This window comes from Gorilla gorilla, chromosome 2 (assembly GCF_029281585.2).
Source record: "Gorilla gorilla gorilla isolate KB3781 chromosome 2, NHGRI_mGorGor1-v2.1_pri, whole genome shotgun sequence".
In the NCBI taxonomy this organism is placed as follows: domain Eukaryota; kingdom Metazoa; phylum Chordata; class Mammalia; order Primates; family Hominidae; genus Gorilla; species Gorilla gorilla.
In genome coordinates, this window is record NC_086017.1 from 46,270,404 (window position 1) to 46,292,772 (window position 22,369).

The following is a 22,369-nucleotide window of genomic DNA, read 5'->3' on the forward strand; positions in this document are numbered from 1 at the left end:
TGACTGCACAGGTTGCACATCCATGAAGCTGTTCTTGCAAACATCTACAGCTAATTTTAAAAATCTGAACAGAAGTTTGCAATTTTCTTTTAAAAAATTGAGGGTATTTTGTATTAATGGGGGAAAAGAGGCTTTTAAATATCTAGGTGTATTTCTTTTCCCTGCACACTGAGGTTGTCTTCAAAAGAAACTGGACCCTCTGTATCTTTATTCAGTGGGGCTATTCCTATGTTTCCAAAAGATTTAGTAAGGCAGGCTGGTTTGCCCCTCTGTGAACAGTCCTCAACTCTTGCTATACTGCAACATCCAATTGCTCTTCAGCCAAGACCTGGCCTAGATTTGAGGCTCCACAGTCGGAAATGCATGGATTTTGAAGCCCAAATGTGTTCAAATTCCAGTTTCACCAATTATAGTTTAGTGACTTAAAGCAAATTACTCAGTCTTCCTACAGCCTCAACTTCCTCATCTATAAAATGGAAGTGATAATCCCTAGACGCATAGAGTAGCTGGGAGGATTAAATAAGGTAAAAAGAAAGGGTTTAGTACAATAAGTGCACAACAAACGAGGAACAGGTGTCCATATACACACTGCATTATCTCTCTGCTTTAGATCAAAGCTGAATGGAGAAAACGCAGTGCCCGTGAGTCAGGGGACCCCCACTCCGACCCCTGCTGTCTGTCACTGAACCCTATAAATAGCTTAGCTAAGTCACTGTCTCAGTCACTATTCGTTGGGGTGAGGAATGAGGGAGTTGTTGCAAGTGGCCCTTTCTGGCTATATCATTCCCAGATTTTCTATTCTTTGGGGTTTGGGTCTGAATTTTCAGCATCCTCTCTGAAGAATCACCCCCACCCAGTGCCGGCGTGCGCCCAGCCTTCCCCCAGCCCTTTCCAGGGCGCTGCCCCCTGCCTGCCCTCACTACTCCAGGCGCTGGCCGCGCAGCCCCGCCCTGGAGCTGCCTCCCCGCCTCCTTCCTCCTCCTGCGGGCGAGCAGAAGCCCGCTCGCCCGCTGCCGAGTGGCAGTCACGACTGTGAGGTCGCCGGCGAGGTGGCCGCGGGCGCGGCGGGGCGGGGCAGGGCGCACTCTCCTCCACGCCCGCGGAAGTGCCGGGGAGGTGGGCAGGGCGGGGAGGGAGAGGGAGCGAGGCTGGAGGAGGGCACGTCGGCGCCTCGGCGAGGATGGGAGTCCCCAGGACCCGGAGCTGAGCAGCCTGGCGCGCGGCGGGCAGGGCGCGCAGGAGGACAGAAGCCTCGCTGTTCCTCCGGGAGCCCAACACCGTTCCCGCGCGGCCACGATGATCCCTCCGAGCAGCCCCCGCGAGGACGGCGTGGACGGGCTGCCCAAGGAGGCGGTGGGCGCCGAGCAACCGCCCTCTCCTGCATCCACCAGCAGCCAGGAATCCAAGGTACTGAGTACGCTTGCCCCCAAGAGAACACAAACTCACTCTCCTCTCCTGTCGGTCCAGCTTTGTCTCTCCTCCTATCTAGCACGGGCGTGGGGGTGTGAGACTTGCTAGTTAGCCCAGGGCTGTAGGACTTGAACGTCCGGTAGGACCCGCTGAGACTTGAACGTCCGGTAGGACCCGCTGCTCACGATGCTGGACCACGTCCCTGTGGACCCAGCCTTCCCGCCCACACATTCACACAGGCAATTCATGGTGGCTCCGGGTTCAGAGATCGATTTCTTGAGGGGTGGTAGCTTGGTTTTTTTGTGCTTTGAACCTGCTTGTGTCCAAAGCACGTGTAGGCAGGTATTAGGTGGCTTCTGAAGGCTGAGGGATGGAGACAGCCGAGGGATACTCTTCCAGAAAAGCTTGAGTACTGGGCCAGAAAAGCATGTATGTATCCCAAGGGTCTCAGAGACCTTTTGCTTAACAGGGATCACCCCTACCTTCAGATACTGCTCACTAAAAAAGAAGAAAAAGAAAGGGTTTGCCTGCGTTTGTCTGAAAGTTGATGTTCCTCTTGTGAAAGTTAATACTCTAAGAACCTATACTTGCTTTTATGAAAGTTACACTAACACGTATACACAAAATCAAGCCCGCAGCAGTTCTCCTGTCACTGTTACACTTCCTCTGAAACTCTCGTGGGTGCCAGGCACATGTTTGAAAATCTTGGAAGAGGATAGAGTAAAATGTGGCTGCTAGCAGTGCAATGCCAAATGGCAACTCAGCTGGTGGTGGAAATCCTAAGATGGAGTTTGTAGTTATGTGGATTCTTTTAAGTGTAGAGCTCCTGGCTCTTTATTCTGATTTCATTGTGCGATCCCCAGGCATTTGGGGAATGTGAGGCAGTCCGTGTATACCAGCAAAGGAAACGGGTTGCCAGTTTGTAGGATAGGGACAGGCCAGATGGGGCAAGGAAGACTGCGATCCTGTCTCTCTTCACATGCATCCCTGGAAGCCATTGATATGATCAGGAGGATGAAAATCACAGCCTGAGTGGCTCTGGGGATTTGGTGTGATACTGGGCACTGTACATTTCCCAGCCCCCTGAAGTTAACCATCAATGATGGTAATCTAAGCCCGAAAGCTTTACATCTTATTTATTTTTATTTTTTTCCTGTTACTTACTGGCTGCCAGACCTGGGGTATGTGTGTCAACTTTTCTAAAACTCGGTTGGAAATGAGGGGAAAAGCCCCAACTTCCAGAGACATTGTGAGGAGTACATGAGAGGCCCTAATGTCCACCTGGTATACTGTAAGGACTCAATCATGTTTATCCTTTTCCTTCCTGAGATAAAGAGATGGAATCTATCTCATCTCAAATGATCCACTCCAAAGCAATCTGATAACCCATACACATGCACTACCTCTCCTCAGTCAAAAAGTTTCTGGGTATCATTGCCTCCCATTGAACATCAGTCCCCAGAGTGATATAGGTTAGTGGCCATTTTAGAGGAAAGCTAGAATTCTATAAATGAATGTAGCTGAACTCAAGAGTAAAACTAGTATTGAACTTTTTGAATTGGCCTGTTGCTCTGCAGTGGGCGTGTTCTGGAAAGGGCTTAGCATTTGGGCAAACAGTGGCATGGTTCAAATGCATTATATGGATTTGCTATTTATAGATGTCCTAATGGAAATTATTTGGCAGAGCAAAAACCACATAAGTAATGCCCATAATTATCCACCAATTTATCTGGCTTATGGTTTTGTACAAATTAGTTTTTCTCAAAGTGGTCTATACACCGGATGTGTGTTTCTACATTCCTAAATTTGATGTCATGGCCTCAGTAAGCTTAATTAGTGGAGATGAACTATGGCAGCCCATGAACCCTAGGAAATTGAATGCAATATTGTATGCCTACATGTGAATTTTTCTTGGCATAGCATTCGTGATATTCTCAAAGTGATCCATGCCCCTTAAAAAAGGCTAAACTGCTAGTAGGGAAGAACGTGTGGTAAGGTAAGGGAGTAGGATGGCATGACACTGGAGGAGAGGAAGGCTCAATTCATTCTATTCTAGGAAGGCCACATGTTAAAGCTTACTGGCATTTACAAGGATCTTTGACCCTGAGCATGAGAGCTTGGTGAGGAAAATGTGAACAAGACAGTAATAAGCATTCCATCTTACTCTTCCATGAAGTGGTCTTGTTTGTAAAATATCTTGTGGGACAAACATGGTTCAGGCCCGTTTGGCATTAAACTCTCTCAAGGAAGACTTAAAATTACTTATTTTAAAGACTTAGGTTTTTTTGTCTTATTATAAGAGTAACAAATACTCTTTGTAGATATTTGAACAGTCCAGACATAAATGATGAAAAGAAAAATAAATTAGCTCTTGGTTTACCATCCAGAAGCATCTACTAATAATACTTTGATCTATATCTCATGTCTTTTTAAATCTGTTTATATATTTACATAGTTGAGAGAGAACAATAGTGAGCATCTACTGAATGTTTACTGTAAGTCAGATACAACCTTAATCTTCACAACAGAAGATTCTGTTAATATTTCTATTTTATGGATGGGGAAGTGGAAGCCAAGAAAGGTTAGATCATTTTCATTGTGAAAATTTATTTTATTATGGAAAATTTTAATATACACAAAAGTAGAGAAAACAGTATAAAGAACTTTCATGGACCTAATCATGTGGCTTCACAATTAATTCATGGACAGTATTGTTTTATGTATTACCACCACCACCACTACCCTACACATACTGGATCATTTTAAAGCAAATTCCAGACATGAAATAACTTCACCCGTAAATATGCTATCAGGTTGCATCTCTCAAGGATAAGGGTTATTTTCATAAACATGACTATAATCCCAATTAGCACATATTTCAGGTGTTTTAAACTAAGGGCCACTATATTCTTTAGAAGCCCACAAATAGTCTTTGGAAAATCTGTGAACAACCCGAACCAGCATTCAAAGTTGTCCATGTACATGCATATGTGCATCATCTAGGGAAAGAATTTATAGCTTATCTCAGATTCACAAAGGGTCTATAGTTTCAAAGGTTATCTTAATGTCCTTTTTCTCTTTCTTGAGGAAATTGAGGCCCAAAAAGGGGCAGTGACTTGCTTGAGATCACACAGATAGTTACTGGCAATACCCTTACCTACAAACCCCGTCTTGGACTTTGGTATCCCAGTACAGTTTCCTCATAGCAAATTTCTGTAAGCACAAGTCATAATATAGTTTAATGTAATTGTGGGTTTTCTTCTTTATGAAATTAGTTGAGTTGAATAAGTTTGAAAGCCACTGATGTATCATACCCTTCTATCTTCCCACTAACTATTTCAGAAAGATGACAGCCTAATTTATTTTTTAAGGGCTTGACAGAGACCATTGAATATAAACAAAAATTTCATGTCCCATTATCCCTTATTTCAATGAATATCTTTTCTCCTACTGACTTATTGACAACATAGAAAGCTTGCTAGTGTCTAATGTGAAGGTTTGCTATAAATCTCTTTGTCATCACTTATATGACACAAGGTCACATTTTGATGATATTGAGGAATTATAGGCTTTGAGATTGACACACCTCTGTGAACATGCCTAACACCTCAAAGCCTCAGCTTCCTCATGGGGATGCTGATGGGGCTGCTACTACCCAATTGGTGTGCTTTTTGTAAGGCCTAAGAATATGTAATACACCTAATATGTTTGTTATAAGCATACACAAACATAAACCATTATTTATTTTCTCTATTTGTTTCAAATCAGATGACTGCTACCACCAGCCAACCCCAAATGTCATCATTGGAATAATTTCAATAACCACAACTGACATTACCATAATGTAACTGAGTTTACCTCTTTGGGCTTTTAGTTATGCTAATTGATTACAATGAGACTTCACTTCAGCTATTTTGCATCCCCAAGAAGGTAAGACATAGACTCACCAGCATGTGATTTAGATTTTGAAATGGTGCTATAAGCCACCCAGTGCCCTAGTGGAGCCACGGACCAAAGTGACCCTCATTCCTGGAGGATTATTTCTGAACCTGGACCACAATCCAACCTACGAAAAAGAAATCTCTAACCATGAAGACATGCCCTGAATCTCCCAGAAAGATTTCTGTGTCCATCTATCAGCAATTATTTATTGAGTGCCTACTTTGTGCCCAGTATATCTCATACATATTTGTGAAGCTGTTATTAATAAGGAATTTAACTTCTATTCAGGGAAGAAGATGAAAGAAAACGAAACCTTGGCTTTGCATTGAAATCACCAAGGGAACCCAGGCCATAGGCTAGAACCACTAAGTTGAAATCTCTGAGAGAGATCTCAGGCATCAGTATTTTCTATACAGATGCCCACTGAAAACAGAATTAGTATAGTGTATACATAAACCCAAGTTTTGCTTTTTCTTCCACCTAATGTTATACGTAGTCTTCCTATACTCTTAAGTAACCAACCACGCAAATATTGAAGATAGCCTAATATTCCATTTCATTGTTCTACCACATCAATTTCAGCAGTCCCTTCTGATTTCATATTTAGATTCTTTCCCAGATTTCACACATTTAAAAAATATTAAAATATACATTCCAATGCATAAATATTTGTATATGTTTCTGATCAGTTTCATGACAAATAGAATTAACTAGGTCTGAGTATAAACACTTCTAAGGTATTTTATTCTCATAACCACAGTGACCTCAGAAAAAGTTGTATTATAGTCTTTTTTTTAGTAAACTTTTCATCAAAGTACAACATCATCCCCAAAACTGCACACATTAAAAGTTTATAGCTTGATGAATTTTCAAAAAGATAAACTCTTGACCTTTGTGTGACCACCTCATAAATCACAAAAAGAATGTTACTGACACCCCAGAATCTCTCTCGTACCCCTTTCTAATCACTAACCTCCTAAAGGTAAATAATATCCTCACTCTAACAACATAAATTATTTGCTCATTTCTGAACTTTTGATAAATTGAATCATACAATATTTTATGCCTGATTTCTTTCACTCAACATTATGTTGAAATTATCTGTGCCATTGTAGGTAGCAATAGTTTTCATTTTTATTACCATATAACATTCCATTGTATGAATGGAACACAACTTATTTACCTACTCTACTGATGATGGACATTTGGATTGTTTCTTGTTTTGGGCTGCTATAAGCCATACTGCTATGAACATTCCTTATATATATTCTTTGTGGCACATATGAAGCTCTTCTATTGGGTATATACCTAGAAGTGGCATTTCTGGCTTATAGGGTATACACATGTTCAGCTTTAACATACTTTTCAAAATGGCTGTACCACTTCATATTCCTGCCAGCAATGTATAAGACTTCAATCCACTCTTTGTGCTACCATCGTTTCATATTGTCTTTCTCATTTTGGCCATCTAATAAGCAATTAATGGTATTGCAATGTGTTTTTAACTTGTATTTCCCCAATGACTAGTGAGCTTAGCAGTTTTTACATGTTTATGGCATTTGATGTCTTCTTGTGTAGTTGTTCAAGTCTTTTGCCCATTTTTCTATTGGGTTATTTGCTCCTTATTAATTTGTAGGGGTTCTTCTCATATTCTGGATATGAGAACGTTGAGAGAAAAAAATGTATTGCAGATATTCTCTTCTACACTGAAAAAAAAAGGCTTACCTTTTTTCTTCTTCACTGAAATTCCTAATTTAATGTAGTCTAATTCTTACATTTTCTCTTCTATGGTTGTGCTTTTTGTGTACTGCTTATGAAATCTTTGCCTATTCCAAAGTCATTTAGATATTCTATTATTATTTTCTAGAATTGTTATTATTTGCCTTTCACAGGTGGATTTACAATTCATTTGGAATTGCTTTTTTGGTATGGTGTGAGGTAAGGGTCAAGATTCATTTTGACTATGCCACTTTTGCTATCCATAAATAATTTGACTGTATATGTGGAAGTTTCTATTCTGCCCATTGGCCTCTTTGTCTAACCTTCTACCAGTACAGCACTGTCTTAAATGTAATGATTTTATTTAAAAGGTCTTGATATCTGGTAGCGTAAGCCCTGGAGCTTTGCTCTTCTTTTTCAAAACAGATTTGAGTTATTTTTGACTCCTTGCATTTCCACGTGCACTTTGGAATCACCTGATCAATTTGCACAAAAACACCTGCTGGGATTCTGAATGGAACTGCATTGAATCTATAAATCCATGTGGAGAGAATGGGCATGTTCTCACTCCAGAGTATTTGCTTTTGTCAAGTCCCCTAGGACATCATTGAGAGGAACCAAATTTTGTTACTTTTTCAGTTTGGGGTTTACCAAACCAACTTTTGTTGTCTAAATTCAAGCCTCAAATCTATGTGAGGGCAGATCCATGAATAAGAATTCCAAGATAAATATTTTATTTACTTATTTATTTTTGTCCACCTTAAGACTAAACTAAGATTTCTTTATCATCAACCTGAGTTGGTAAGAATTTTGTTTCTAGTTCATTTTTTTCCTTCTTTTTTAGATTCTACTCCACGTAGACATCAAAACCAACCTAAGTTTTTCTTGACTGTGGTAAAATATGCGTAATGTAAAGTTTACCATTTTAACCATTTTTAAGTGTACAGTTCTACGGCATTAAGTACATTCACATTGTTGCGCAGCCATAACCACCATTCATCTCCAGAACATCTTTATCATCTCCAACTGTAACTCTGTACCCATTCAACATTAATTACTAATTCCCCATCCCCTTCTTTCCCCAGTCTCTGGCAACTACCATTTTGCTTTTTATCTATATGAATTTGACTATTCCGGGTTTACCATATAAGAGAAATCATATAATATTTGTCCTTTTGTGACTGAATTATTTCAGTTAGCATAATGTCTTCACAGCTCATCTATGTTGTGGCATGTATCAGAATTCCCTTCTTTTTTAAGCTGAATAATATCCCATTGTATGTATATACTACATTTTGTTTATCCATTAATGCATCAGTGAATACTTGGGCTGTTTCTACCTTTTAGCTACTCTGAATAATGCTGCTATGAAGTGGGTGTGCAAATGCTTGTTGAAGTCCCCTCTTTCATTTCTTATGGTTATATAACCAGAAGTGCAATTGCTGGATCATCTGGTGATTCTATGTTTAATTTTTTGAGAAATTGCCATCCTATTTTCCACAGTGGTCGCACAGTTTTGGATTCTGACGAGTAATGCACAAGGATTCCAGTTTCTCTGCATCCTCACCAACACTTGTTATTTTCTGGGTTTTGTTGATCCTGATGGGTACAAGATGGTATCTTGTGTTTAGTGATGTAGATCATGTTTTTATGTGCTTATAGGTCATTTGTATATCTTCTTTGGAGAAATATCTAGTCAAGGCCTTCGTCCATTTTAAAATTAGATTGTTTGGTTTTTGTTGTTGGATTGTAGTATTATAGCTTTCTAACCAGCAAATTTGAATGATGCAGAAGTATTTAATTTTATTATCATTTTACTTACATTTATTCATCGAAAGGGTTATTTTTCATGCTTTTTTATTACTTGTCTTTTTTGGTATGTGAATTATCTGTTCATGTCCTTGTCCATTTTAATACTGTTTTTTCATTTCCTATTGGTTTTAAAAAATTATTTATAAATATTAAATTCAACCTTTCAGATACATTGCTAACATTTTCCCAGATTGAAATTTGTCTTTTTTCAATTTTATTACATTTTCAATGTAGAAGTTTCCTTTTTTATGGTTTTAAATGTCTCAAATTTATTTAGCTATGTTTTCTTCTTTTCAATTATATTTAGAAAGGACTTTCCAACCCTGAGAACAGAAAAATAAAATAACCTGTATCATTTCTCTAGATCCTCAATATGTACTTTTTGCTTTTATCATTTTCATCCATCTGGAATTTATATCATTATGTAGTATGAAGAAATCTATTTTTTCCCAAATGATGAATCAGTATTTCTAAAACCATTTGTTGAATAATTTATTCTTTTTTCACTGATTTGAAATTTTATGTTTTTTATGTAATAAATGGTAATATGTATTAGATTCTCTTTTAGAGTTATCTGTCATATTCTAATGTTTTGTAACTTTATTTTTGCACTTATTATTGTACTGTACTCTTGCATGACTATTATGCTTTAATTATTGTAGCTTAATAATAGAGTTTGATAATTAATAATACAAGTACCCTCTTGGAAGTTTTATATGTATCTGCACTCAACTTTTCGTTTTCTACCAAATTATAAAAACAATATTTTGAAAGTAATTTCATGAAATTCTTAATATTATTTCAGTGAAATCTTTACAATTATGAGATTTCTTATCCAAAAACATAGTATATCTGTAGTTATTGAAACGCCTGTCTTTTATGCCTCTCATAAATGCTTGAAATTGTCTTCAAATATTTCCTGCCAAAATTCTTTGTTAGCTATTTTCCAACTGTCTTGGTCCATTCAGGCTGCTAAAACAAAATGTCATAAACTGGGTTTATAAACAACAGAAATGTATCTGTCACAGTTGCAGAAGCTGGAAAATCCAAGATCAAGGCATCGGCAGAGGGCCTGTTTCCTGGTTTATAGATGGAATCCTGTAGCTGTGTTGTCTCATGGTGGAAGGGGCAAGGTAGTTCTCTGAGGCCTCTTTATAAGGGCACTAATCCAAATCATGAAGGCTCTGCCTTCATGTCCTAATCACCTCCCAAAGGCCTCACCTTTTAATACCGTCATACTGGTGGATTAATTTTCAACAAATGAATTTCAGGGGAACACAAACATTAAGAACATAGCACACAGTATTTTATACTCTGACTTACTATTATGAATTACCATTTTTATATTTTTTAACTGGTGATAGCTGGCACATAAGAAATTCATTGTTATATTAATTTTATAATCTAAAATCATTTATATTCCATTTCTTATCCATTAGTAAAGAAATACAATGTTGCTTACTAGTTCAGAGCATGGGCACAGACACAGCCATGTTCAAATCCCATTGTGCCAGTTTGGGATGCCACTTAACATGCTTTTCTGTCCCTCACTTCCCAGAGATTCACTGTGCTTTCCATAAAGTGAGCATAATAATGTCCTCTGCAGCATTGCCATTCAAGTTAATTAGTGTATGTAAAGTGCTTAACACAGAGCCTGGCATATAGCAAGTAAATGATAGCTATTATTTTCAGATTATCATAATATGTGAAATAATAATTTTGCCTCTGTAACTATAATTCTCTTTCATTTGGAGGGGAAAGGGAGTGCAGTGGGTAGGGACAGGGGTTTATTGCTGGAGAACTTCCAAAAGTATGGTAAATATTAGAGAGATACCAGGCTGGCACATGACAACTTTAAATGCCACTAGTGTTTTACTATGCATGTAGTATTGTACAGTATTGGTGCTGACAGGTGGCCTTAGCTCTCCTGTAAACCACTAGCCCACTCTAGAAGCCACCAAAAGTACTTATACAGCCTGAGAAAAATCATGTGGTGCACTGCAAATTCAACTTAAAGACAAATCCATTTCCAACTAAGTCATTCCTTAAGATCCCCTTCTACACAAATTCCAGACATCCCACTCATGTTCACAATTAAACTAAGACAGTCTTTCTCATTTTAAAGATAGGTCGTGTTCCTAGCTTATGAAGAATTTCCATCAGGAATAGATGTGAAATTGTTTCAGATGACTTTTTGGCAAGTATGGAAGTAATCATGTGATTTTTCTTTTCTTTTTTTTTTTTTTTTTTTGTCCTTTGGTCTCTTTATCTGATGGATTATATTAATAGATATCCTAATATTAAACTCTTATTACAGTCCTGGAACAAGTCCTGCTTGGCCATGGGGATTTTCTTTTAATAAACTCCTGGGTTTTGATTGCCAATGCTTTATTATTTTTACATCCACATACATAAGGGAGATTGTTCGATAACTGTCACTTTTGTGTTCTTGGTCAGATTTTATTTTTAAGGCTATGCCAAGTTTCAGAAAATGAATTGGGAACATGTCCATGAGTGTTTTTATTTTGTTTTTGTATTTTTACGTATGGAACATTTTATGGAACCCACAAATAATACTCTCTTTGAATGATTAAAAAAATGCCAATAATATCTAAACCTGTCACCTATCTTAAAACAAAATTTGAAAATTTTTTTCCATTATTAAATTCTATTCCTTTTTTCCTAAATTGGCTTGAGACAGATTTGTTAACTTGTATTTTACCAGAAAATTATCCATTTTACTTAAATCTTCATAACATCTCCAGATGGGTTATAGGAGGACAGCCCTGGGAACTTCCTTCAGTCTCATCCCATCTTCCCTCTCTCTGGCAGGATTCCCATGAATTCCATCATGTTTATACCCTCTTTTATACTTCTCTATTTCTGTGTAACACTGATTCCTTAGATCTGGATTTGAAATCAGAAGCATTAAGCACGAGTGCTCACATCTCCACCTTACCAAAAGAAAGGATCACTTGCTCCCTCTTTCAATCTCTCACTCTTTCTTGGTTCCCCTTTTACTGCTATAGAAGTTGCTCTTTGATCCCACTGGCAATCTGTCCTCTGCCCATCTTTCAAATATTGTTCTTCCTCAGCATTCTGTTTTTCACCCCCAGCCCTTCTCATGCTTCATAATCTCTCTGGGCTAAATCTTACTTCTTATCATTTCATCCACCAGCTGAAAACTCCTAAATCTGCATCCAACCCAGACATCACTCTAGTGATCGCCAGACCAATATATCCTGCTGCCCTTTGGACAGTCTCTGTTGATGCCCACATCTTAAATTCAAGCTACCCTCAATGGAATTTATCATTCTTGATTCAGCTGTCACCCCGTTTCTTCTTCTGTGCTCTCTCTGTTGTTAATTTGTTTTTTCTTATGTGCTCTTCTGCTGATGAGCTCCTCCATAGAGAAGCATCATCCATGGTGTCAACCAATCCGGAAAACCAGAAGCCCTTGATGATCCTGAGCGGGGCGGGCTAAGCAGGAAGGAGGCTGTTTGGCAGCAGGTAGAGAGAAGACAAGATGTCGTGCAGCTCCCAGAGTATGCTTCATTTGTCTGAAAATGAAACATATACCTGTTGCCTGTTTCTAATGGCCCTCATAGCTGAAGTTACAGCCAGCATGTTTTTCTCAGGTCTGGAAGCAACTGTGACCACAGAATGAAGGACTGAGGTCAGACACAAAGAAAGGAATAAAGAAGGAAGACCCAGAACACCCCAAGGCTCCCAGGAATGCCACTGCTCCCTTGCCCTCCAAACTGATATCAGGGGAGTGAAAAGCAGCACCAGAGTTCTGTATGCCTTGATAAGATCCCACATTCCCTCCCCTCCCCTCTAACACTCTGTTTTATCAGAACAAGGTGACTTGGAGACCTTGGAAAAGATTCCCATCACACCACTTTCCCAGTGATGTCAATCACTAGAAGCACAAGGCTGTAAGGCCCCTTCCTCTCATAGTTTCCTCTCTGAACATATCTGTACATCTGCTAATCCAACCCATCGTCCAACCTCCCTACAGGTCAATACCCTCCACTCTACTCTCTAGAATTCACTTTTTAGCAAAATCTTCTTTATCCTCAACTTCCTCTCTGATGAGTCCTTCACTTCTTATGCTAATATCTAGTCCTTTCCTTTCTTTCTTTGAGACAGGGTCTTACTGTGTCACCTAGGCTGGAGTGCAGTGGTACAGTCATGGCTCACTGCAGCCTCAGCCTCCCAGGCTCAAGCAATCCTCCCACTTCAGCCTCCCAAGTAGTTGGGACTACAGGCACATACAATCATGCCCAGCTAATTTTTATTTATTTATTTATTTACTTACTTATTTATTTAGTAGAGATGAGGTCTCCCTATGTTGCCCAGCCTAGTCTTGAACTCCTATGCTCAAGCAATTCTCTCACCTCAGCTTCCCAAAGTGCTGGAATTATAGTCATGAGCCCCATGCCCGGCCCCTGCAGAGCTTTCAGGTGATGGTTGTTTTTTCCTTCATCATGCCTGGTGACCAGGGAGGCAGCCTTACTGCTGCCTCCAGTTTATTGTCTCTCTTCCCTTAAAACTCACAGCTTTAAAATCCATGCTCTCAGATTCTTCCATTTCCTGCTGTTATGAGCAGTCACCTCCCAATCCCAGGGAGGTCTCGTCTTCTAGAGCCAGGCCTACTCTAATTCACTCCAGCACTATTCCTGTTGTACATAATCCTTTATGATTTTTCACACACTGAAGGTGACTCTTCCAAATACCCTGACCTCCTGAGTCCTTAAACTTTTCTCCTCCTATGATCTTGTCTTCCACCCTCTTCCATATCAGCCACCCACTTCCATGAGCATTCCCAAGACTTCATTCAAACAAGCATTACACCCTCTCTAGAATCTCCCTTTCAAGCTTCCCACTCTGGCTACCATCTAATTCTCTTTAGCCTTTCTATTCCAATAGTATTTCAGCCACACCAGAGCATAAAATCCATTAAATCAGTGAATTTACCCTCCTTTCATTATTCCTCACCCATTTTAGGTTCTTAGATTCTACTTTTCCTTCATTGTAATTACTTCTTTGCAAACACCCTCAACTCCCTTGCTCCTGTGTCCCTTTGTTCAGCATCACCTAGAAAATTCAATCTACCTAAAGCTCATTTTCCACCTACTCTGAACCTGTGCTTCTGGAGAAAGCAGAGAAGACAGATGATAAACAAGGTAAAAAAAATGCATAACATTATTTTAGGCAGTGATAAAGCTAAATAGAAGAGTACTTGTGGAATAGGGTAGCATAGGAAGCTATTTTACATAGACTGACTGCTATGGGCTGAATATGTGTGCCCTCCAAAATTATGTTGAAACTCTAATCTCCAATGTGATAGTGTTTGGACATCAGCCTTTGGGAGGTAATTAGGTTATGAGGGTGAAAGCTTCATGATGCAATTGGTGGCCTTATAAAAACAGACAAGAGAGAGCTTCCTTCTTCTCTCTGCTCTCCCTCATGTGAGCGTGTAGCAGAAAGCAGCCATCCATGAACCAGGAGGAAGGCCCTCAGCAGGAAATTGATCATACTGGCACCCTGATCTCAGACTTCCAGCTTCCAGAGCTGTGAGAAATAAATGTTGATTGCTTAAGCCACCCAGTCTGTGGTATTCTTATTACAACAGCTCAAACTCTCTAAGACAGTGACCAGAAAAGGATTCTGTGAAAAAGTAAGTTTTGTTTCAGAAACCAGAATGGAGTAAGGGCATGAGTTGTGTGAAGATCTAGGGGAAGAGAAGAAGCTGGCGGTGGGGGAGAGATCTGAGCAAAGCCCCAGAGGTGGAACAGGTTTGCATTTGTGAAGAGCAGCTACAAATCTTGGGTGCTTCTTGTTGAGTAAACAACAGGAAAAATAACAGGAGGTGAGTACAGATACCTAAACTCACCTACGGAGAGGTGAGTCCAGTGGTTGGATCTTCATTGTCCAATATGGTAGCCATTAACCACATGTGGCTAGTTAGGTTTATATTGAAATTAATTGAAATTTAAAAATCAGTTTCTCAGTAACACTAGCCATATTTCAAGTACTTGGTAAGCACATGTGGCTAGGGGCTACTGTATTAAACACCACAGATTAGAGAACATTTTCATGATTGCACAAGGCTCTAGTGTACAGTGCTGGCTTTGTCCTATGGACTTCATTGTCCGTGCTAAGGAATTTAGATTTTTATCCAAGTTTGAAAGAAAACCACTGGAGAAAGCCAGGGAGGAGTAGGATCTGGACAGTACATTACTCACATTTTACAAAGATTACTGTGGCTGCTGTATGCAGTGGGACTACAGCATAGCGAGAGTAAAAGTAAGGGGGCCAGTTAGAAAGCTATGGTAGTCCAGATTAGGGAGAATCTGGTAGCACATAGTGGACAATTTAAGAAGTGATATAGGCCCGGCACAGTGGCTCACACCTGTAATCCCAGCCCAGCCTCAGTGGGAGGCTGAGGCATGTGGATCACCTGAAGTCAGGAGCTAGGGATCAGCCTGGCCAACATGGCAAAACTCTGTATCTACTAAAAATACAAAAATTAGCCGGGTGTGGTGGTGCACACCTGTAGTCCCAGCTACTCAGGAGGCCGAGGCAGGAGAATCACTTGAACCTGGGAGGCGGAGGTTGCGTGCCACTACACTCCAGCCTGGGCAACAGAGTAAAATTCTGTCAAAAAAAAAAGAGGAATATATTTGCATTATATTTTAGAAATAAAATCAACAAGAGTTCCTATGAATGTATACTGTGAGGTGTGAGGGAGAGAGATAACTCAGGAATGACTTTTAAAAGGTTAATAGGAGAATCAAAAGAGAGAGATATATATATATCAAAATATTTTATGATCCAAGAAGCCCTGTGCAAATGTAAGTTGGTAGCAGTCACAGTAACCTTCAAAAAGATTGGATGTGAGCTTAATCTTATGGATAACTTTGCAAAGATAGAAACAATGTAACTGACTTGACTGAAATTGCATACTGGGAAGAAACAGACAAGAAAGTTGAAGAGGTCAGATGAAGGTCTTGGAAACTGGGCACAGGGATTTAGATTTGAAAGGTGAGGATAAGAGAAGTCACTAATGTTGTAATAGTGAAGTGAAAGATGGATTGGCATGGGGAGCACCTAAAGCCAGGGAGGTGAGTAGTCCAGTCTTTAAAAGATGACAGAGAGCAAATGAGAAGAAAGAGAAAAGAGCAGACGTGAGAGGAATTTCGATGACAAGTAGAAGTGTCTGTTTCCTCCTCAGGGAGCCATCTTCACAGAGCCTGCACAAGAGGTGGAAGTTGGGATCAGGAGGTCCCTTATCTGGCTAGAGACTACTTGGTCAGAGTGAACGACCAGAATACATGAATAGAGATTCTAAGATCCGAGCCAGAAATGTGGAGACAAGGAAAATTCCAATGATGGGGTGAGAACCAACAGAGCAAAAGGGGCTAATGTTAGCAGTTAGAAGATAAGAAGCAGGATGGAATGAGGTACAAACAAAGTCATCAAGAATTAAAAGTATTAGTCTCACTGCTTATGGAAGCTCTTCTCTTCTATGTTGCTTGATCCATGTAGGTTATCAGTCAACCTTCAGTCATAAGGACTGACTGTCAGTCCCAGTAATCTACATTTAAATCTCCTCATGTAGCAAGAAGATAGCAGCAAGGGCCAGAATCATCCAACAAGAAAACACATTGATTTTTGGCTTCTATAAGCATCTCTCCACAAAGTTAAAAAAAAAAAAAAAGGTGAGAGTCAAGTAGAAAGACATTGGATTAGAATAATTTACTTCAGTCCTAGAGTCTTTCTGGTACATAATATTTACCTCTGCGATAGAGAAAACTCTCTGGTCATAGTTTTCATCATAGAAATTTATTTCCTCCTCCCCCAGTTAATCTTATTCTAAAAACACAATGGTAGCCCCACCCTGGAATTCAACAAGCTTAGAGATTTTCATATTGATTTCTTTTTTTATATTTTGTTTTAGCAGATATTGAACCAAAGTTTTATCAAGCAGAGTATACATGACTTAGATATACATATGAAAAATTAATTATAAATTGGATCTCTGTTTATTGAACAATATTTTTCTACTAGTTTCATTAAAAAATTTGAGATGAAGTTTCTTGGAAAAATAATATTATAAAAAATAATAAAAATCACAGGATTCAAATGCAATGAATCTTTTACATCAGATTTATGGTTGAAAAATGCTAGGGATAATTTTCTGATAACACATTATTACTACTATACAAAGTTAGTCACTACTTTTTTCCAGAGTTCCATATTTTAGGGCAAATTAGTGCTTTCCATCTCACAGAAGTACAAGGATGCTTCATTGGAATGCTCAGGAAAGGAGTCATCCGGGAGAATCAAGCCATACTAATAATGGGGGGCATGAAAATGTTCCAGGCATTTTTCCTGTTGATAATTTTGCTTGTAAATCTTTCTGGCTCACATTTCCCTGCTTTTAAAAGCAGAATATACCAAATGTAATTTCATTCCCATATAATAACAGCGTTGCAAATGCTTTGTAAATTTCAAAGCAATTTTATCGTTTTTATAATTTCCTTTTCCTAATTACTCAGAATCACTCTTCTGAATGCCAGTTATTGAACTTATTGTACGTAGGGTAGTTTTTTCCTCGCACTAATGACTCTATACTGCTATTCTCTTCTAGTTCTTGTGTCTGATTCTTACATTTTACTATCTCCTCCCACACAGAGTCTATCCCTCTCTCTAGTCTACTCTAAGGCTTCTAATTTGCTTCTGCTAATTTGCGTTTGTAGTGGAAAATAAATCACCAAACTAGTTGGAGTTTTTTGTTCCTCAAAACAAAATGGACACTGAGCCTAATGGACTATCAGAAAAGTAAACACGGTTTTGTCTTTTAGTGTTTTGTGTTTTGTTTTTGTTTTTTATTTAGTGATTAATCTGGTAGTTCAGACTTTTTGTTTATATTTTCTGATTGTTGGTTATGTTTCCTGTAAGTCATTTTGTCAGATACTGAGTTCCTGATAGATTTGAAATTTCTTAACTCTTGTTTAAAAGACAGATCAATTAAGCTAAAGTTGCTGGTACTCACTTATTTAATTAATACATTTTTGCTGGTTGCTTAATGTGTTGATCAGTTTACTGGTCATTATTTTCGATGGATCTGACCTTCTAATTAACATTGAAAAAATAAATTCTCAAATATAAGATTTCATTATTGTCAATATCTGAGTGGATCTTTTTAAGCTGCCATATTGGGCACTATCTCTTCTATTCAGTTATATGTACTGTAAGTGAAAATGATCAAAATAAATGTTCCATGAATATGTTGCATGAGACAAAAAAAATAGCAAAAGAAGAAAAATCCAGTTTACAAAAATAAAGCATATAGTTTATGCTTCTTCCCATGAATACAAGAAAGAACATGACGTAAAATCAAGAGGCCTCATGTCAGACCACCACTCAGACTACTGAAGCCTCCAAATCGTGCAGACATTTAATCATTGTGAAAAATCTTCCTTCCAGGAGGAATAACTTCAATCCACTTTGGATAACCCAAGTGCTCTTAGAATTTCAAGGATTTTATGAGCTTGTCTGAAAAAGCAATATAAGTTGTTTCATATGTTATTTCTTTGTTCGTTCTTGTGGTTAGGATTATTTTGGCAAAGTTTATTTCATAGATTGCCAATAGGATGACTTTTGCATGCAGCAGGCAGCAAAAAAAAAAAAAAAAAAAAAAAAAAACCTAAGCTCAATTTGTAATACATTATAGTGTTGATGATGGGAGATATTTAAAACTTGTGTCTGAGGAGCCAAGAGCAAAATGCCAAGCCATCTAGCTCCATGGCAGGATCTTTCCCGGCTCTCAATTGGACCTTCACTGGTAAGTTTGTCCATAGCCTGGTTGGACAGCTAAACGAAGAGCCTGAATCTAGCTCTCTGAGCCCATGAATCTGGTTCCCAGACTCTGGGCAGCAGCTGTGAAACAGAAGGAAGCTCATGAAGAGAGCAGCAATTTGACCTCATCCCCTGATGGTCAGACTAAAATGTTACCTGCCAGTTTATGAGCTTTGTAGTAAGACTATTTTACTGCCATCTATGAAGATATGTTAAAAAAGAAAGAAAGAAAGAAAGAAAGAAAGAAAGAAAGAAAGAAAGAAAGAAAGAAAGAAAGAAAGAAAGAAAGAAAAGAAAGAAAGAGAGAAAGAAAGAAAGAGAGGGAAAGAGAAAGAGAGAGGGAAGGAAGGAAGGAAGGAAGGAAAGAAAGAAAGAAAAAGAGAGAGAAAGAAAGAGAAAGGAAGGAAGGAAGGAAAGAAAGGAAGAAAGAAAGAGAGAAAGAAAGAAAGAGAAAGAAAGGAAGGAAAGAAAGGAAGAAAGAAAGAAAGAAAGAGAGAGAGAGAGAAAGAAAGAAAAGAGAGAAGGAAGGGAGGGAGGGAAGAAAACAGTCACCCATCAGATCATATCATCTGACTTGAAGGAGCCTCCTTCTGACATACAGGTTGCTGTTGCTGTGGAAGGTACTGAGTTCAGATTTTCTATCATCCCTTATTCCTCACCTCTAGTTGAGGTCTCTAAAAAGCAGAGCCTGAGGTTCAGAAGCATATAATTCATGGAAGGTGTGCTGTCAGGAGAAAACCCTAGATAGGATACAGCAGGAGAGAGGGCTGAACAAGAATGTGGTCTCACGTGAAGTCTTACCTTGGCCTGACCCACATGGGGTACAGAGTGCACCAGAGTTGCCCCTCCCTTAAGGAAATATGGCAGGACTTTTTTTTTTAACTTTGTATCAGCTAGTCTTTGGCTCTAGAAATGGAAGAGGGAGGGGAGTACAATCTCCCAAAGGGGACAGTTCCCATTAGTTGAGGGTGATTCTCTAAAGGAAGAGAGATCTGCCTGCCAAAGCCACTGGGAGACAGGGCAAGGGCCCCAACAGGGAGGGTCTGGATTGGGCACCCACAGCACCCTCTACAGTGGGTTCCTGTCTGTGCCTCTTTAGCCAGAGCAGTCGTTTCCCTTTTCCATGCTCTAATATTCGGAATTTTATTACAATTTTTGCTTCAAAAGAAGAGTGCTGCATTTGACAATGGGTTGATAGACACCTGACATAAGTCTATGAGGGCTTTTGGCCCTAGGAACTGGCTGGTTACCCCTAGCACGACACTGAGTAACATAGCAGAAAGTGTGAACTATAGATTTTCAGGGAGGGTGTTTCCTCTCAGAAAACACCATTTGGAGGGGAGGGATAGCACTTGGCAAGATTTCATTTGGCCAATTTAAAGTGCTGAGTGATGGAGGACAGGTGGCCCAGCTGCCTTGCTCTCCTAAGACAGCCTTAGTGATCTTGTCCCCTCATATGGCCATCCTTCAATCTAAAATAACTCAATTTATTAAAAAACCATGGCTCTAGGGTGACTTACTCGAGAATCTTGGAAAAATTTCAATTAAATTGACTCATATACATTCAGTTTTTTAAAATGGTCTCCCAACTGACACTGAAGTCATAGATAAATCAAAGCCCAGATCTGGAGTCAACCTGGATTGTGCCTCAAGGTTAAGCCAGCTTTGACCAGCCACTGCTAATTCTACGACTTAGGCAGCCCCATGCAAAATGGAGGCACTCATGTGCAAGTGCTTTGGAAAACACTGAAGGAAATTAATAAATGGAAAGAAAGGATTAAAGTGCTTAAAAGGGGGTGGGTTGACGCCCCGGTCGAAAGAGGTACAAGCAGTAAAGTAATAGTGAGTGACCTGTGGAAGCTTTCCTGCTCAAGACCCAGCACTAAACACTTTGCTTTCAATGTCTCATCCCCTGCGAGTTTCTCAATTTCACACAGGATAAGTAGTTCGTTGTCAAATTCAGGTCACCTGACTCCCAAACCTGGGCTACTATGTTTCAGATTCAGATAGATAATAGAGAGATAAATGGATAGATACAGAGATAGAAATATATAAATAGACACACAGCACTTGCTGCTCAGCTACTGTCAAATGGTCATTTGTCCACGTGTTATATAACTATTCAAGAGCCTTAATGGAGCATTCTGAATCTCATTTCACTGAAAATATAATGTAAACGAACATTTGAAATCATCACAGATAACCCCATGATTTTAGGGTTGAGGGAACTGAGGCTCACAGAGCTTGAATTATTCTTGCAATAACACACACATACTACAAGCAAAATCCACAAGACAGAACATTTAGACCTATACGCTGGGTTGGGACATTCTATAATGACCTTCAAGAATGCTATAGAGCAGTTGGCTGCAAACTGAAGTGCATCAGAATCACCTAGAGGGCCAATTGAAACACAGATTATTGGACTTCATCCCCGGAGTTTCTGATCTGGTAGGTACTGGGAGAGAGCTGAGATTTTGCAGTTCTGACAAGTTTCTGCTGATGCTCGTGCTAGTAATACAGAGACCAGACTTTGAGCACCACTGCCATAGAAGTAATTACCTACTCTGAGTGCCTGTGATATCCATCCTATTTGTTTACTGCTTTGACCATAATTACATGCAGGTGTTCTCTTGACCCAGGCTGGTCTGTAGATATTCCCTTCATATGAAAGGGCTCCGATTATAGCCTCTGTCACTCCATGGATGGCCAGAATTAATTCATGTAGCAAGGAGGAAAGTGCCAGGACCATACTGGGTTAGTCCAACCTTTCATACACCATCCCTTCTTCCCCAGCTGTGGACTTGGTTAAAGAAGGCAAAGGAGGTCGGCTTCATATGGCTGAGATTAGCTCACTGAAACCTCCCTTTAATGTTTTGTGTTTATTTTGAAACTACTCAGGAGTCAAGCCTCTAAAAATGTACCTATGTTTACATTTTGGAGTCACTTTTTGTGGAAAAGAGTCTCCATTCCTTCTGGAAATAAAGGAACAGATGGTCAGCCAGGTCATGAAAGAGGCAAAGGGAACCTCCCAGCTATGCATTTCCTTGGCAGGGATTTCACATTGAAGGACACACTCTTGTTCATCCACAGCATGAGCCTGCCTTTTCCAGTATATTCTTAGAGGGTTTCTTACGCTCAGTAAAATGCTCATTCTTTTAAAAGTCATTAACAGAAAGGCAATGACTTGCTTTATTTCCAAAACCTTGCAGAAAGCTACCTTAAGGACCTGGATAGAAAATAACCAGCGTGTCAAATTGGAACTATAGTTAGAAATGCTGCAGGGAACCCAAGGAAGCCCACACTGGCTGCTTTAGGAACTTGGGTAGAAATCACACTGGAAGAGCTGCAGCCATAGACAGGATTCCCCAGCTGCTGTCCTTGGGCACCTGGGAACCTGCTTCCTCCCTGTCTACTAGCAAGACAGAAATATGGATTGTTTAATGAATTGAATCACAGAAGGCAGAGCCAGATATATAATTTGGGGGGCCCAGTGCAAAAGGGAAATCGGAGCTCCTTGCTCAAACATTTTGAAGAATTTCAAGACAGCAATAGCAAAAAGCACTAAACCAAACTTGGGGTCCATCTAAGTGCAGGGCCCCATGTACCCACACAC

General features: G+C 39.5%; 1 protein-coding gene across 7 annotated transcripts in view; it reads left to right on the forward strand.

The window, feature by feature from the left end:
* Positions 1–1,018: 1,018 nt before the first annotated feature.
* Positions 1,019–22,369, forward strand: part of STAC (SH3 and cysteine rich domain) — a 168,997-nt gene continuing 147,646 nt past the window's right edge. The window contains exon 1 of one of the 7 annotated variants that reach the window (XM_019022893.4): positions 1,019–1,407. In XM_019022893.4, the coding sequence (XP_018878438.1) occupies positions 1,297–1,407 (111 nt within the window). In that variant the 5' untranslated portion in view covers positions 1,019–1,296. The remainder of the gene's footprint in view (positions 1,408–22,369) is intronic. The other 6 variants (XM_063703684.1, XM_063703682.1, XM_063703683.1 and 3 more) reach the window with 6 other exon arrangements.